The sequence below is a fragment of the Parasteatoda tepidariorum genome, chromosome 4 (genome assembly GCF_043381705.1).
Source record: "Parasteatoda tepidariorum isolate YZ-2023 chromosome 4, CAS_Ptep_4.0, whole genome shotgun sequence".
Classification (NCBI taxonomy): domain Eukaryota; kingdom Metazoa; phylum Arthropoda; class Arachnida; order Araneae; family Theridiidae; genus Parasteatoda; species Parasteatoda tepidariorum.
Window position 1 is genome coordinate 92,189,823 of NC_092207.1, and position 18,296 is coordinate 92,208,118.

At 29.1% G+C, this 18,296-nt stretch overlaps 3 protein-coding genes across 5 annotated transcripts in view; all 3 read right to left on the bottom strand.

Moving 5' to 3' along the window:
• The window catches only part of LOC107441147 (lipopolysaccharide-induced tumor necrosis factor-alpha factor homolog), a 324,710-nt gene that overhangs the window by 748 nt on the left and 305,666 nt on the right, over window positions 1–18,296 (bottom strand). The window contains exons 1-3 of one of the 3 annotated variants that reach the window (XM_043052462.2): window positions 12,842–12,924; window positions 5,191–5,220; window positions 2,261–2,420 (exon numbers count right to left, since the gene is read on the bottom strand). In XM_043052462.2, coding sequence (XP_042908396.1) covers window positions 2,261–2,420; window positions 5,191–5,200 — 170 coding nt within the window. In that variant the 5' untranslated portion in view covers window positions 5,201–5,220; window positions 12,842–12,924. Of the gene's footprint in view, window positions 1–2,260; window positions 2,421–5,190; window positions 5,221–7,247; window positions 7,381–12,841; window positions 12,925–18,296 lie in introns of those variants that run through there. The other 2 variants (XM_016054299.3, XM_071180202.1) reach the window with 2 other exon arrangements.
• LOC122271403 (protein FAM200C-like) lies at window positions 13,201–13,584 on the bottom strand. Its single transcript, XM_043052463.1, has one exon. The coding sequence runs from the start codon at window positions 13,582–13,584 to the stop codon at window positions 13,201–13,203; it is 384 nt and encodes a 127-aa protein (XP_042908397.1).
• On the bottom strand, window positions 13,681–14,088 carry LOC139425470 (protein FAM200C-like). Its single transcript, XM_071180408.1, has one exon. It carries the CDS (start codon window positions 14,086–14,088, stop codon window positions 13,681–13,683), a length of 408 nt encoding a protein of 135 aa, XP_071036509.1.

The following is an 18,296-nucleotide window of genomic DNA, read 5'->3' on the forward strand; positions in this document are numbered from 1 at the left end:
TTTATTATTGCCACCTACATTTGGAGGCTTGTGTGCTCAATTAAGACTTATAAACCATTATCGAATAGGAGGACAGATAGCACAATACTGAGAAGGACAACATCCTGGGTAATAGCGGGTTTTGAACCCACTACCACCACGTTTGGCATAGCGTTTGGTGGGCGATAAAGCTCGGTCAGGGGAGCCCCGACAGAATTGAGTTAGAACCTGTGAGTGATTTAACAAAACGTGAGTGATTTTGAACAAGGAGTGTTGAGTTATTGCTGCGTTGTTCAGCACTACATTTGAAGGGCTGAATAAGGCTGAGTTAGTATCTATAGTGGGGCCATCTGGTGTGAGAGAGTGCCAGAGTGTATCATAAAGTTATTCGGATGAATGTGAAGGTATAATATAGATATGCTGCTTTATGTACTAGAATGAAAGATTTGTGTTTTTATACCACGTCCCGGTCACTGAGTAAAGTGTGACCTGAGCACTAAATGAAAAAAAAAAAGGCTTTTCCGAATTGAGAAAAACTGTGTCAAAATAGTTTCGAAACAAATAATAGGGAATTTGAAAACACCATGTATTCAAAATTAAAACAGCATATGTGTGACTGAGATATTGTGCTCGTTGGCTGCAGGCAGGACCTACGGGTTCGTAGTAAAATGCTCCGACCACCGTAGTTGTACACCTCAGTCCACGGTGAGTTAGGAAGGTTTATTTAGTAGCCGTCTCATCGTGACATACATTCCATTCACTTGAAAGATATTAAGATAAAGCAAATAAGCAAAGAATTAAAATAACTGATTTCCCGACACAGCTATTTGAACCATATTCGAATTCGAGCATCACAATTATTCAATTATTACAATCCTTTGTACCATCATTGAAATTGGACATTAGCAGCCATTGATGCAATGATGAGTCGTTGCGGTGACTACTTTATAAAGGTTTTTAACTCTACCTGGACTTAGGTGAACATATACGGTGGTATCCTACTAGGAACCCGGAGTTCCTGGGTTCGAATCCCATCGGCAGTCCACGAACATCTCTCTCACACATTCCTCCCTCCCTTTTACTTTTAAAACTATGTATTTTGGTCAAAAATGAATGTATGCTGTTTCAATTTTGATTACATGAGGTTTTCAAATTCGATTATGATTTGTTTCGGAGTTATTTTAACACATTTTTGCTCAGTTTTGAGAAATATCTCGTGACGGTGAAGGATGAGACCTGGGTTTTCAATCGAAGGCGATTGCGAGCTTTTTTTTTTATTTTATTTTTTTTTTAAGCTGCGTGATTGCCATCTTTTATGAAACTGGCACGTCACAGACAGTAAAAATCGTGATACTTTCCTTGTGTTACTCGTTCTTGAACTTACATTAGGTCTGTTTTATGAATTTAATATTTTTAGATTGAATAATAAGTCTGGAATCAGAATTTTTTAGGTGAAATTTATTTTAAACAAAAAAATAATTAAATTTTCCTCTTAAAATTAAATATTGAAAAAAATATTTGTTAAAATAAAAAATTTAAATATAATATTTTTTTATTTTTTTATTTTCAAAAATGTTTTAATAATAAAACATAAAAATAGAGTGAATATTAAACATATTTTTTCTTCTTCTTTTTTTTAAATGTCAGTTTGATATCGCCTTTATAATATTTTTCCTGATATTTAAATGATATCATATTTTAGATTGCATGTCGTCCCCATTTAATTACATATCGGATAATCGCATTAAAATTACATACGATTATCATACGAGTAAAATTTTATGGAACCAAATCATTTTACACGAAACTAATGTAAAATTTCTTCGTCTAATTGCATAGATAAGAGAGACTAAAAGGAAAAAAAATATCTATTTAAAAATAATTTAAAAAAATATTTCACCGAATAGAATGTAATTTCAGTTTTTTCATTAAGAAGATAAGAATACAATGGTGGCTACTTCAATGAGGACTTCCTGTTCATTTACTGCTCTAAACAGATGTTAGGGACATAGTTTAAGAATTTAATCAAATTTTGTCAGCAGTTACACATTGGAATAAACTAAGGGGGATTTATCCCTCTTTCTGTCTCTCTAGAGATCTATCTCTCTAGAAGTTTCTCACTTCTTTCACTCATCATTTAGAATGTAGGAAGGAACAGAGTAGTTTATTTTGCGATCAAGACTTGTGCCCCTTCCAGGTACGCTATTAGCTTTGATAATAAAATTTTTCATATTCCTTTAAGCGGGGTTGACTGTATTGGATATTTGATCAAGGTACCTACCAAATCAATAATACTATTAAAGCAGCGATCCAAGCAGCTGCCCCATTTTCTGAAGTTGTAGTTGTAACAACGGTGGTATGGCAGACAGGGCAAGTTACTTGTACTGGAGTATCTCCAAAAGGTAATTGCGACACAATCACTACAGGTGGATTAGGATAGCCTGAAAATTAAAGTGAAATTAATTCTAAGTACAAAAATATTCTATAAGGGAATCTTATAAGATCTCTAATGAATCGTGAAACTCTTAAAACTGTATTTAAATTTTTGATTCTTTGAGATGTCCAACTTGTGAAGTTGAACTGGATCAGTTGCTCTTCAGCAGTCCATCAATTGTTTGCGTCTTTTGGTTGATAACGTAAACGATGCAGTTTCTCTATATAGTCTTGTTGCCATTGCCATCAAATTAATAAATTGTTGTACAATTGAAAGGGAGGTATTTTAACATGTTTTCAAGTGACAACATTTAAATTAGGAACTGATTTGTGTGATAAGAATGCAAGTAAGTATTAATTCAAAGTAAGAAAAGTTGAGATTGATTCAATAATTATGTGAAACTATGTGACTGTGACTTTTAAATTGTGATCAAAATAATTGGTATAATAAAGAGGTAATGCTATTTTGCATATTATTTAATTGAAAGAGTAAGAATTGTTGACAAGATTGATGAAAATTGTGTAGGAAACAAGATATTCATTACCTAGCAAACCATCTCTATAATTCTAAAATAATCATTTGTAATATTTATTATTTTCATAAAAAAACATTATTTATCTAATTTATTTGAGGTTATAATAATTTTATGAAATTTCAACAACTCGCAATAAAAGTATTTCCCATTTTGAAACCTTTGCAGGAAAGTTGACATCACAATATAAAAATAATAAAAGAAAATTTTGGGTGGCTTATAAGTTAAAGACTAAACTAATTTTTTAAAATTTTTTTTTTCATCTTATGCAATTTGAGGTGGGGCCCCTCTTAAGTTGAAAACTCTCAGTATGTTTTCCGAATGCCCTTCCGTAATTCAGTCCTTGGATTCTGTTCTATTGTAATTTTTTTTTCTTTGGAATTTGTATGATGTTGTAATAGTTACACAGGAGATATTATGAACACTGTAAAACAAATAATACAAGATTTTTATATCGATAACTTTTAACAGTGCAATCTGCACTGCAAAATCTGTTCATTTTTCTTATCACTTCACTCTTATCTAATTTAATACAAACAACGATAATAAGAGGTAAGCGGTTAAAGTACGTTTGAAACGAAAAAAATGAAAAATATTTGCGCAACCTCTTTTTTCTATCCTTTCAGAAATCTGTCACATAACCTTATCTTTCATCGAACGTTACGGAGTAGGCGTTGATATCGATTTATGTAAAATGTTATGTGTGTAGAATATAATACTGAAGATTAGTTTAACGCAACTATTTAAAAGTAAAATAGTATGAGTAAAGATTTTGTTTCTAGATGTTAAGATATTGAGAGTGCAGTATGAAGGGAAAAATTTATAGTTCTTGTTCGTTTTTAATTGTTATTTTAGCATGCTCAATAAAATATTATTACAGGATAGACAGATAATACTTTAATATCTTAATAATAAAACTTCATTATAAGTATGAACATACATTTAAAGACATATATACTGGTGTGTTCTAAAAATATTCGATATAATAAGAGGGCTCGGCCCCCTGCTTGCAATTACTCTCTAACGTCAAATAATTTTTGTTTGCTTACTGATAAATATTTTATCGTAATTTTATCCGGTTAACATAAAACAGTTTTTTTTTTTTTACAAAAGTGGAAAATATTCATTTCTATATATGTTACGCTTCCCTACGGACATTTCCCTACGGACTCTATTAATATCTAATAGTGAACTTAAATAATTTGCTTAGTAATTATTTCCTAAAATAATATTTAAAGTTCATTGTTATAATAAATTTGGTCAGTTCACTAACCGCAATTTAATATTTTTGCTTACGAAACAGGCTGATATATTAAATACAATTTTGCATGCATCATCACATTGCGCCTGAAACTGATCCTTAAGTTCTATCTAAATCATTTAACGAATGTCTTTAAGGATTATTTATATTAGCATATTAATGTAATTTACATAAAAAATAAAAATAATAATTCAAATAATAATACAAATTTTAATATGGTTAATAAATTAAGACACCAATTCATAGCCTTAAAGTGAAGCGTAATAAGGTAATATCATAGAATTACGTTATAATAAAGAAACAACTCTTTTAAGCACTTAATTTAGAAAACAATCAAAATCAGAAACTTAATAATATGAGAGTAAAATAAGAGAAGGTAAATCTTCATTTTAAATAATTACAATTTTCGCCACCAAATAACGCAACATACAAGAGAAAAAGGCAAAAAAATTGTTTTCTCTTGCATATCACACCATTCCTCTGAAAATATTTGCACAGACAAATACTCATTAGACGAATGCTCATTATGCGCCATCTGTCAACAGTTGTGTAAGTAATTTTGAAACTTGTCGGAAGTAAAAGAAGTAGTTTTCTAAGCAGAATTCAATAAACAGTACATTTATATCTCCTTCCATTTTAATATGCTTATTTTTTAAAATCATCGGCCATTTTTGGAACTACCGGTACTTAAAAATAAAACTTTTAAATTTTTAATGGATATTTTAAAATAAGTAAATACCGTAATACGAAAACAGATAAAGTGAAATGCTTCAGTTAATAAAACTTTTTAGAACCTTTTCGCTTACTTTTATTTGCTTTTTTTTTTGCTAAATTTATCGTAATAAAATTATTACAACAATTGAGTAAAATACTTTTAAACCACAACATTACATTTGATAAAGCAATCGGGTTACAATGTTTAGTTAAAAGTCGATAACAGGTATAGTCTAGTATTGTGAAATGGAATACCAAAAAAATACTTACTTTTTTCCATTTTCTTTCGTATTTAAAAAGCTGAAAAAAAAAGAAATACTATATTTAGTGTTTATATGCGTTATTTTGGGAAGAAATGTAAGAAAAAAATTATTAGAAATCTTACAACTAAATATTTTCTTACTAACTAATGATCTATTAACGAAGTCTGTTTTCTAAGTTGATAGAAATACCTAAATACTTATATTTATTAGTTTATAAATCCTGATAAAGTACCTTAATAGAATATCTAAAAAATAGATTTTACATTGAAACACTTGTTTTTTTAAGCACTTTTATTATCACTAGGATCTTCCGCTTACCAGCCCACGTAATTGATTTTCTTTCATTACCGTTTTTCCTTTCTTAAACGTCAATATATTCTTCAGAAACACAGAGTATTTTGTTTTCCAAATATATAAATACTGTAGCTTTATGTAAGAGTATTTTGTTAATATGTCAATAGTAGCAAAATTAATGTTTACCCAGATTTGAAAAGTAAAAAAAAAAAAAATATTTACTAAAGAGTACAATTTGCGTAAATTTTTTCTTTTTTTTTTCCAGTGCCCACCTGGAGAATAACCTTTCGTCATACAGGCATCTGAAGGGCTGATTTGTTGGCCACTTTTTCAGGGGCACCATATTAGGTGGGCCAATATTGCTCTCACAGTAAGAACAGATAATACAGAGAATGAAAGAACATCCATGCCTTGCCCAGGATTCGAACCCAGAACCTTTCTGATGCACGGCCAGTTCCCTTACCTGACCTCTACACAGGCCGGTCGTCCCATTTGTGTAACTGAATATGATGAAATGAATAAGAAGTAGTTTTACTCTTTGCGAAGATATAGACTTATAACAATTCAAATAAGGAAATGTTTTTATTTTGTTTTTAAGTGTTTTCTTATTTTTAAAATTTTCAATGTAAATGTTGAGATTTAAATCTGAAAACAAGAAATTCTTTCTCTTTTTATTTAATTTTTTTATTTTGCTACTTTTGTTTGTTTAATTATATAGTTCCATCAAATTCAAATTAAGGACTCTAATCATCAGAGAAGTATAACATGAAAAAATGGAGAAACTTCACAAAATATAAAAGAAAAGACTAGAAAAAATTTAAGATTTGAAAACGGAAAATATCAATTTGAATACCTCAAATATAGAGACAATGAGAAAAAAGAAAGATAATTGTCTTCAGAAAACTAATATGATTTTGGTAAATTAAGAATAAAATTATATTTGATTGTTAATTAACCAAACTCGTTACGAAACCACTTTGGTAAAATTACCGAGCTTTTCAGTCCTTCCATAGAGTCAGAAACACGGTCAATTTTACCACATTCTGGTAGACTTTTCCAACCTTTTTTTCTCTGTGTATGAGTTTTGTAAGTTTCTTATGCATACACTTCTTGAAAGATATTTACGTGCATGACAAAACCAAAATTTATTAACATCAAACTTTCTTTAAGAATGTTTTTTAAAAATTATTTTAGTCATTTAAAATGAAATTTCTATAGCATGAAATGTAATTCGAAAAGCCAAACAAACAAGCATCTGGGTATTACGACAATAAAAATTACATCGAAGAAAAGGAATAAATGAATTAAATCTCATCAACTATTTATTATTGTCTGTATCTTTTTATGATTTGGTTTTTTTAAGTATTGTTCAAGTTTTTATGAAGTTATAGAGATTTGCTTAGGAGGCAAAGCAATGCGCCTGAGCTGTTGTTTACTTAAAAATAATCTGTTCATTTAATACGTAATACATATGGAATGTTATGTTCTTCAACCAAATCTTTATATTCAAAATTTTAATCGAATGTATTGAAAGCATATTGGAACAGAATTATTAAAATTTTTATTTGAATTAAATGGGAAATAAATTATTGATGCTCATCCGAATTAATAAAACGTAAAGTAATGATAATAAATGTTATGATTTTTATATTTTATGATTATTGCATTAGAATAATTGTTTTCGTTTAAAATAAGAATAATGAATTTAATATTAGATTGAAGTGTCACGATATTAAGCTGTAAACAAAGATAGAAACTAGCCTTACTTACTTCGAATTGGCAAAAACAAATGATTTATTTTTGTCAGATGGGCATATCTTTACGCATTTTTATCTAAGACTGATAAATGATTTTTTCTAAGTTAAGGTGAAATAGGATTGCGTGTATCGTAAGAATATTTCTCACAATAACTACATATTAGCAACTAACATCTCGAGAAAGATAAGTAATTTCTTTTACATCAATGGATAAATATTCATTATTAGAATATTAAAAAAATTTAGAAAATATGCACGAAAAAAGCATTTAAAATTATAGTAATTTTCGAAAAGTTTCGACAACTTCACAGTTAATAATTCTCAAGCAAATTGTGGAATGTTAATTTTTTTTTATTCTGTCGACTCCCAGTACACTTTTTTTTACACATCTTTGTAATTTCAAATTTCTGAATCTTACAGTTTTGCGCAGTAAAGAAAATGCAACGTCAAATTGAACACGGTTTTTTAATAGATGATACGATGACACAGTTTTGGCACAATAGATATTGACTCGATTGAAGATATATTGTATGATTATTAACACACCTGGTTTTTTTTTCTCTTTTTGCTGACATGATTTGTTTGTTCCTCATTCGAAAACAAAATTTATCCAGATAAAATTCTATGCATAGAAGTAGCTAGAAAGTAATAATTCCAATAGGAAAAAATTCTTTTAGAATTAAATGGGCCATTCACTGCACATATTAAATGAATTCATAAAACAGAATGTAGAAAGCGCGACAAAAATGTACATTATTTTTCAAATTTCCTCTAATAATAAAATTTTTTATAAAACTTTTTTTTGTTAGCACAATTATTCTAAATAGAAAAAGCTATGACTAATCGAAGAGTTTTGACACGAAGAAAAAAGTCTAGTAAAATTACTGTACTGTACGGTGAACATTTTTGGTAAAAAAAAAAACCCAGATAAACCAGAATTCTGATTTATAAAACCAAAATTATTATGGTATTTAAACCATTCATTTGATAATTTTTCCATTCATATGGTAACGATTTGCTGTAAATTCTGGCTTTCAAAATTATAGTCTTATTACCACACATTTTAAGAAATACAAAACTGAAAAGGAAATTTAACCGAAAAAAATGGTTTTTATGGCACGCTCTAAGGCAGAGATGGGCAAACTACGGCCCGCGGGCCAACTGTGGCCCGTCGGAAGGTTTTATCCGGCCCGCGGATAGAATTTTAACTTGCCGACCCAAGGTAAATATAAAAATATGCATCTATTTTCTTGTCGACTTTTTTAAAGCTATTTATGTTCTTTCTTTTTTAACAAAGTACTGATGACCTTTTTACTTTCTCTATTTTTGTTCTACAAATAAATTGATGGAAATAGCACAGAGAGCTTCAATTGGTAAAATGTTGAAAGCAGAAGTTCTTTATAGAATAGCTGTAGATTGGCGTTTGTCTTTCTCGAGGAGCAAACTTATGGAATCTAATATAGGTGAATTATGCTTCACGTGTGGCAGACTGCGCATTTTAAGCTACAACGAGAGAACAATCTAGCAATCATCTGATACAGTTGTTTCTAAATATGCCAATGTTTGAGTTTTACAAATCATTACCCAAAGCTAGTACCTAAAATCTTAATATTTCATGCTCAGGAAATCAGTGCTATGTTTGCTTAATCTTAAATATATCTTAAATAATCTTAAATATAAAAATAAAATATTAAAAATAAAATAAAATAATCTTAAACATAAACAATCATTTTAGAAGTAGACTAACAGACAAGTATTTAGCCTCGTTCCTTAAAGTAAGCACATCTCACTTCGAACCTCATATAAGGAACTACTCATATAAAAATGAAATCGAAATTTCATTCATCTCACTAAATACTTAAATTAAAACTTAAATATTAGTTTTCTTAAAAGTTTAAATTTTGAAGTTTTTACTTGGCCCGCCAAACAATTTTTTTCTCAATTTTTGGCCCTCGACCAAAAAAGTTTGCCCATCCCTGCTCTAAGGTTTCATGCAACCGACAGACTATGCCAACCTTCATCTATCAAAAGAAGTTACGATTGACTTAGCATGTGTTATATACTAGTGAATTGATATTTAATAATTGTAGTGGTAGTTACGCCACAACGTACTAAATTTTACCACGTTTTATAAATTTTGTGACATACATAATGAAACCTAATTTTATTAATTTTATCAAAATTATTACTAAAGCGTTTCGGTAAAAATTACAGAGTTTTTTTGGTGTTCTCATAGACGCAGAAACACAGTAAATTTAACCATATTCTGGAAGTTTAAACCATATTTTCCTCCGTGCCTTTAAACTTAAGTAGTGAAAATAATCGATTTGCCAGTGAATGGCTCATAAATATCTAGAGTTTAATAGTCTAAAAAACAATAAATAAAGAAATTTAGAATGTATCTTCGTTTTTAGTTTTATTAATTAATTTTTACTTCCATGAAGTTCAGTTGAAGTTGGCAACAACTAAATTCAACAAGGCCTCTGGGCGGACATTATGTCATGAAAGAGAACAAAATCATAGGTATTTTAAATAGAACTATTGTGTCTGCTTCATATTATGTTTGATGTAGCACGTTTAATTATGATGAGATGTGAATGGCTATAACTGGATTTAACCTTGAGAGTTTTTCAATGCCACGTAATAGTTTCTAGTGTATATTTTTGAGCAATCTTTTGTAAATTTCCATGAAATGTGAGGGCATGCAGACAATTACTTTGATTTTTTTTCTTTCTAATCTTTTCATAAATAGTTTAAAATAAGTAGATAGTGTTAATACAGCAACAGACAAAATCGTCTGTGGCTGTATTAGAATTATTACAAATCACAGTTAAAATTTTTAACTTTTGTATCGTTTTAACGATTCATTTTTACTTGTTCATTGTTAGATAATCCATGGTCATTAGTTAAATACCTTTATAAGAATTTTGATTCATTACATGTTTCTCTGAAATTTTTTTTAAAGACGTTGCCTAATCCGGGAAAACATAGATTTTCACAACATCGTTTGACTCTGTATTAGAGTTATTATACGCTCAATCCACAAAAAAGTGAACATGAGTATGAAAATTTAAACTCCCTAAAATATGGTTTAAACCTTTCACATTAACTCTAAACGTGTAAATATTTTAATGAAAAAGGAATGCATTTTTTTTCAGTAGCCTGCTAATTTTAATTTTATAAAGTGACACTTCCCTGTATAAAATCTTTATGTTTCATGGTTTCGAACAGCTGAACAAATAATTCTATAAATCCCTAAACTTATGTGTATAATCAGACATCTATTATTGAGATTTTTTGCTGGCTGAAAAGTGTTCCCTAATATTCGTTTCAAAACATAAGCAAATTTAATATTATTCGTAATTATTGTCACACGCGCAACAAAAAGTTGCATTTATATCACCGCAGAAAAATTTCTTTGAGTGTAAGTTTTGAAACTTAATGTTTAAAAATAGTTTAAGGCCTTTTGAATTACAAACACAAAAAATTATTTAATATTTTAATTATAGTTATTAAGCGATGCGGGTGAGACATGCATTCGACATACCAGTGACATCTTTTTAAATTGAGCGAAAATTTAATATAAATAAATTATTTACTAAATTTATGTAAAATAATATGCTGAATAACACGCCGATGGCATCAATAACTATGCCCTTTGAGTTATTTGTGTCAACCCTAGTTAATAAATCACAGAGTCTCATTCGAACATGTGAAATTGAGTACATTCAGTTTGGATTAAGGTGCAGCTTTTATATATTTGCAAATAATGTATGATTCTATAAATAAATTGGAAAAAAAAATTCTATTGAAAATGAAATGAAAAAACAAGAATTTTTTTTAATGTATTTGCATAATTGTGTTATTTTATAGCATTTTTTTTTACTTTTTAAAATAAATAGATTATATTCCCTTTTTACTATAAATATATAAAACGAAACCATAAGAAAATAAAAATCATTGAAACAGTTATTCAAATATTTATGAGGTTATCATAAAATGTATAGTTTGAAATAAAACAAAATTTAACATAACCTTTCTCTAAGATAAAAAATTTCAAAACATTTCAACAATAAATATTAAAAATTTTTTAAATATATATTTTTGGAATTTTAGTGTTATATAATTATTTAACATATACTATAGACATATAATAATTATATGTATATATAACTTATACACTTAATTACAGTCAAACCCAGCTACAGTGAACCTTATTCAAATATTTACAGTTATTCAAATATTTATGAGTTTATCATAAAATGTATAGTTTGAAATAAAACAAAATTTAACATAACCTTTCTCTAGTAAAACTTTCAAAACATTTCAACAATAAATATTAAAAAATTTTTAAATATATATTTTTGGAATTTTAGTGTTATATAATTATTTAACATATACTATATACATATAATAATTATATGTATATATAACTTACACACTTAATTACAGTCAAACCCCGCTACAGTGAACCTTCCAGGGACCAAAATTTCGGTTCACTATAACCGAGGGTTCACTATATCCGTAATGCAAACAATCTTAACTAATTTTTCCGAGCCTTTCCCTTTTATTGCACATCATTTAAATAAATGTCGAATAAAAAGAAATACAAAAATGATTAAAAAACAATATGTAGTAACAAAAAATGTGTTAACTTTTATTTTAACTTACTCTTCGTCTTGCGTACAAAAAATTTAGAGATGGGAAACTGTGATAGCACTTAACAAACAATTAAAAAACGCTTATTTCTACATTCCACGCAATAGATGGTTTTAAAAATCGGTATATGTGGTTTATGTCAATATGTGGTTAAAATCAATCGAAGACAGAAAAAAGTTCACAATACCCGATTTCCTCTCTTCTTTTAGTTCACTATATCCACAAAAAATAATATTATGTGTGTATAGCAGTATAGCAAGGTACGGGCGGAGCGAACATTTCGTTCACTATATCCGGGAATTCACTATAAACCATGCTCACTATAACGGGGTTAGACTGTATTTCATTTCAGAAACATCATGAAATCCTCGGGAAAAGATTAAAGAAAACCCTTTTTTTATGCAGATTATCGACAAAAGAAACAAAGCAGGGGGGGGGGTAAAAACAGCAGCAGTACAACCAAGAAGGAAAAACAAAACAACAGTCAGTTTGTTAGGGATTAAATTAGTTTGAATTGCTTTACTGCCTATCTGTTCTGATTTTGTAGAAAGAAATGGATTTTCAATGGATATAGAGCAGTGGTTCCCAACCTTTTGTGAACCATCGCCCCCCTCTTGGGGTTGGCTGACACATATCGCCCCTTTCTCTTTTTGCTCAAAAAACCATTCATTGTTGCTTGTGAGCAACCAAACACTGAAAATATGCTATGTTATTTGATTTTAATTTAAATTGTAATGCAAATAAGGAGGCACATTTATCCTGTCATTTTTATTAATTAAAAAAAAAATTTGCATCTTTTTTTTCGAAAAGGAAATGATATTTAAAGCGGAATAATAAAAACAAAAGTACATTTTTTTAAATTCATATTTTAATGTAATAAAAAAAAGTTAAAACGTTAACAACTAAAATTTGAGAAAAAAAATGAAAAGGGAGAAAGTACATTTTTACCTGTGCCCTGTGCTTGGTGTCAGGTTTAATGCTCGTCAGATTTAAAGGCGGATCTCCTTTGAAGCAAATGTACAACCTATCTCTTTGCTTTGTGAGCAGCTGGAAGACAGAACTAAATCCTCTCTCCACTAAATATGTTGACGGGAACGAGATGAGAAGCGGCTCAGTTTGTTTCCACAATTGTGGATAAGTGTCCATAAGCTTTACCCAAGCTAACTCGTAACCGTATTTTTTAAAGACGACTTTAGCCTCACAGTCATACTTCAAATCTAAAATCTCAGTCTACAAAGAGGAAGTGAGCTTATCCACAACTTCAAAAGAGAAAGGATCGAAAATCCAATCCGGAATTTCTAATTTCATCAAATCTTTAAATCTTGATTCCATAACTGATCAAGGTGATCAGTAAAAATTAAGATTTTATTTTCGAGAATCTCGATATCTGCCATTGAACACTTTTTAAGAGTTGGAAATTGCATTAGCTCTTTGCGACCAATGTTTGACTTGTAGATATCAAACTTGGCGATGAATGAAGATATGATTCCCTTAGCCTTGATAATGTTCATTTTATTTCCTTGAAGTTTTACGTTGATTTCCTTCATTTTTTCAAAACTATGAGTGAGGTACGCAGTTTCCAACTTGCGTTGCTTCAAACTCTCACTTAAAACAGGATCAGTGGTGTCGAGAAACTCAGTAACCGAATCCAGCAATTCGAAGAAACGGCTCAGTTTCCTTTTGAAAGCCATCTCACAGCTGTATGTAGGAGCAGGAATTCGAAATCTTCATCATTTTCATGGCAAAGTTCTCGGAACAAACGGTTATTAGGAGAATTAGCTTTTATTTTATTGATGCCAGAAATAACCAATTTTTCGCAGCCAAAAGTTGACGATGAATGACATAATGAATGGTGAGATAACTTCCGGTACTTCTTTTTTAAGGTGACCCAGAAACCCAGTATGACAACCAGACATGGTTGGAGCACCATCTGTTGCACAAGCACTTACATTTGTGAGGGGAATTTCTTTTACCTCAAAATAATCTTTGACCAATTTAAAAATCGACGATCCTTTTGTATCTGTGTTCAAAGTTCTTGTAAACAACATTTCCTCGTTAATCTCCTTACTCTCATTTATGAATCTCACGTAAGCTAAAACAGCTTTGTTATCTATCACAGTTGATTCATCAATCTGCAACGCAAATTTACCTTCTTTCAGAAATTTGATGAGTTTTGATTCAACGTCGGCGGCCATCTCATCAATACGCCTGGAAACAGTATTATTGCTCAGAGGAACAGAGTGACTTATCAGATTTCCGCCTGCGATACCAAAACGTATGACGAAAACGATCCTGCACTTGAATTTTTTTTAATTTTTAACTATCATAATTCTTTGTCTACACCAGAACCATAGGTTTCATATATATTTTCAATTTCAATCTCAAATAGCTTTTATTATTAATATTATTAGCAATTTTTATCTTTTGAGTACTCGTCGCCCCCCTAAGAATTATCGCCCCCTTGAGAAGCTCCATCGCCCCCAGGTTGGGAACCACTGATATAGAGGATTAGCCAAATTTCTAGTTATTTTTTTAAGAAATTTTCAACAATTTTGATAAAAACTTGTATTGTAACAAAAATGACATGTGTTGTAACACATTTCTACAAATATTCAATAATATATAATTAAAATGCTATTAGTGTTCTAGTAAAACAATTTCTGATGATAAAACAGTTAGAAAATTCAAAAATAAGAAGTTGGGAAAAACTGTTTTAACTTAATTGCTTATCATATTAATTTTAAAATAGATGCCACAAAACATCTCAACTATTAATCATCACATCCACTTTGTCTCCGTTAAGAGTAATGGATTTGTTTATAAACTTGAAAACTCAATATTCAATAATTAGTTTGAAAGTCAATTATTTTTATCAAATGATTCAATATTAGCATTTAAATTGATAAGAAATTAATTTTATGTTGTATTTCTTTATTGTACAACTAGATGGCAGCACTATTTTTGTTAATAATATTTAATTTTATCTGATGTTATTTTTGAAGGATGAAGATAATAGAAATAGCATTTTTTTTCAGTATTTCTTTACTTATTTTCTTGTTGTAGTTCTATACAAACCTATTAAAAGGTTTAAAGAAGCTCCCATTTTTTTCCTTTGTGAAAGAAATTAATGTTTTTAAAAATTGTTAGATTTCTTCTCGGTGCCGTGGAATTAGAATTTTAGTTATTAAGACGTCAATAAGATTTAGACAACAAAACTGTTTTTAACTTATAATTATATGTTGAAAAAACAGCATTGTTAATAGATTGGTTAATCCCAAGATAAATATTTCTAGTAAATTCATACTTTTTTCAAAGTTACAGTACTTGTCTATAATTTGGCGCCAACTTAAAACGGTATTAAATTAAATAGTTTAGTGCAAATAAGTAATTCTTAAACGTGACAGCACAATAAATAGAAATTCTAAATTTAACATCTGAATTAAAGTTGCCCGCAACAATTTAATATTATTGAAGTTCCACGTAAAAGTGTTTAATATATTTGAGAAAAAAGAAAGAACACAGTATTTCAAGTATAGTTAAATTTACTGTAATTTTTTTATTTTTGTTGAAAGAATTAAAATAATTTGTTTGCTCATTTGTAAGGATATTTCCTTTAAATTTTTTAAATTCTTACCGTGCAAAGAAAATGTATTTCAAAATAGTGATAAAAATATTGATGTTAGAGAATTAATAGTAGAGCAATTATTTTTGTCTTAAGTGGAAATTTTTTCTGTTGATTAGAGATGAAGTTTGAAGTTTTTGAACAGAGGACATATTTTTAAAATGCTAACATATCATTCCGGGTATCAATAATTGTTTTAATTCTACAATCTTATCAATACGTTAATCATGAAATTTTTTGTATTCTAAGTGGGGTATCAGAATATATTCTCTATATTTTAAATTCCGACATTTAAGTGCACAGCGAAAAAAGAAATCAGAGTAAAATTATCATACTGTACGGTAATAACATTTCTGGTAAAAAAAATAATAATTCCTGTAAATAAAACCAAAATACACAGACCATTCATATGATGACAGTTTACGATATTTAAGAGCTGGATGATAAGTAGTGCAATTATTCTTATTTTAAGTGGAAATTTTTTCTGTTGACTAGAGATGAAATTTTTGAACAGAGGACATATTTTTAAAATGCTAACATATCATTCAGGGTATCAATAATTGTTTTGATTCTACAATCAACTAAGAATAATTTCAACTAGAATTCAGCTATTCTGTTTTTAAGCTACATATTCAAATTCACATCGAGATATTACAATTATAAAATTTTGATGTGTGGTATGTTATCTAAAAGTAATAAAGGGATAATCTATGCATATATTTTTTGAAAATAAAATTTTCAAACGAAGAGTATTTCACTTGGAATTCTGCGGATTTATAAAATAGGTGAGTGTTATGATTTTTATAATAAAAAATTTGCTTGTAAATAATTCTTTTTCTTATTTGATGATCGTCTCTACACAATGGTTTTTGACGTCTGATTAAGAACTATAAGAATGAAAAAAAAAAGAAACAATATGAAAGTTTTTATTTCAATATGAAGAATTTTTAAAATCGTTTTTTATAATAAGAATTCCTTATTTTACGTTGTTTAGTGTGTAGTTTTTTGAAAAAAATTGTTGACAAAATACTTTTTTTGAAAAATTAAATGGTATAACATTATGTGTTTATGTATACTTCTTGTATATTCCAATGTTTGAAGTAATATGATTCAGAAAAGTATGGAATAAAAATTCGATACTTACGTATTAACGCCACCGCGCAGCTACAGATTTGGCGGTTTTTAAGTGCCGCCAATCTACACTTAAAATTTTTGTGACAAATCATAAAATGAAACACTTTATTTAAAATCAAAGTAGTGAATCAGATTTTGGTGGAAAATGGGTAGATATAGATTTTAGCATAGATTCAAAACAATCTTTTATTTTCTTTCACTTGGTCGCTATATAAACTCTAATAAATAAGATTTCAAATGAAATTACATTTCCAAAACGTACGTTTACTAAGATAAAGCTTCATGTCATGGGAATTGGTACATTTTCGTTTTTTCGGTAAAATATTTCGCTCCTGAAAAAATAAAAAAATTTTTTTTTTTTTTGGCGAATTCCAAAGACGCATTTTCGTAGCACTAAAAAATGGCGTCAAAAAAGAATTTTTTTCGTTTTTTGTTTCGTAAACATTCTTTATTTTACGTTTTTAGTTTCTAAATAATGATTTTTATTGAAACTTGAAATTTTTGATATAAATTGTTGTCAAAAAACTTTGTTTACAAAATTAAATTATATAAAATTATGTCCCACTTTTTGTTCATTTTAGTTTTTGAAGTAATATGATTCTTAAAACCATGGAATGTAAAGTTTAAATGTTAAGTTAAAGTTTAATTAACCTTTCATGCTATATCATTGAATTTGGTAAAACTATTTCTCAGGCATAAGGTTTTAACTCTAATAAGAATATACAGATTTTTTTCTGTTTATTTACAAGCATTTTTCTGATGTGTTTTGGATGTTCCTTCTCTGAAAAAAAAGAGATACCATTTTGTTTCCGTTTGCATAAGAAAGAATATTAAGTATTTTTCTTTTTTAAATTTAATGAGCCACTATAAAGAAGGAACGCTGCAATGCTACACGCTACATTGAAGGCGTCTCAACAGTAACTGAATGACTGTTCATATAGAAATCGCAGGTATTTGTCTCATACAACAACGCCCCCTATAGTTCGTTGCGATCGCGAATACAGATCTAACTCTAGAGAGACTTCATTTTATTTGTTCACTGTAATTTGGTTATAGCTTTTTCTGTTTACCTCTTATTTTGTCTGCAGTTGTCTTTGTAATGCCATTAATAAAAAATAAAAAAAAAAGACTAACTCTACTTTGAGGAACATTTTGACTGAAATTTACATTGCATGAAATTGAGAGGCCCCAAACCTATACTAGAGTATATCGGCTAGGGGACTCAAACCCTTGATTGGTCAACCACCGAGGATACTTTTGTTCATTCTGTGGTGCACTCTCATTCTTGATAATTGAGCAATCCTTGTGCAAGTATTTCGTTAATTTTAAGAATCATTTCGTCCCGAAATGACGTGATTCATGGCGAAACGCGAAATTTCAAATCTAAGACGAAAATGTTTAAAATCGAAGCATCATCGCTGTGCATTTAGGGTGAAGTCACGGTGGCTTCACCATCAATTACTCATTCACAGACCAGCAGTTGCAGTGTGAACAGTTTTGTCTTATCTACCGTGTCTTCCGTTGTCCTGTCTTATTAAAAAGTTGTTGTATTTTTCAATCTAGCTGCACATCTTACAGGTATTTTTATACGATTTTATTACACCTGCTGTGTATGTTTGTGGTACAAAATTTGTAATCGATTTTCGA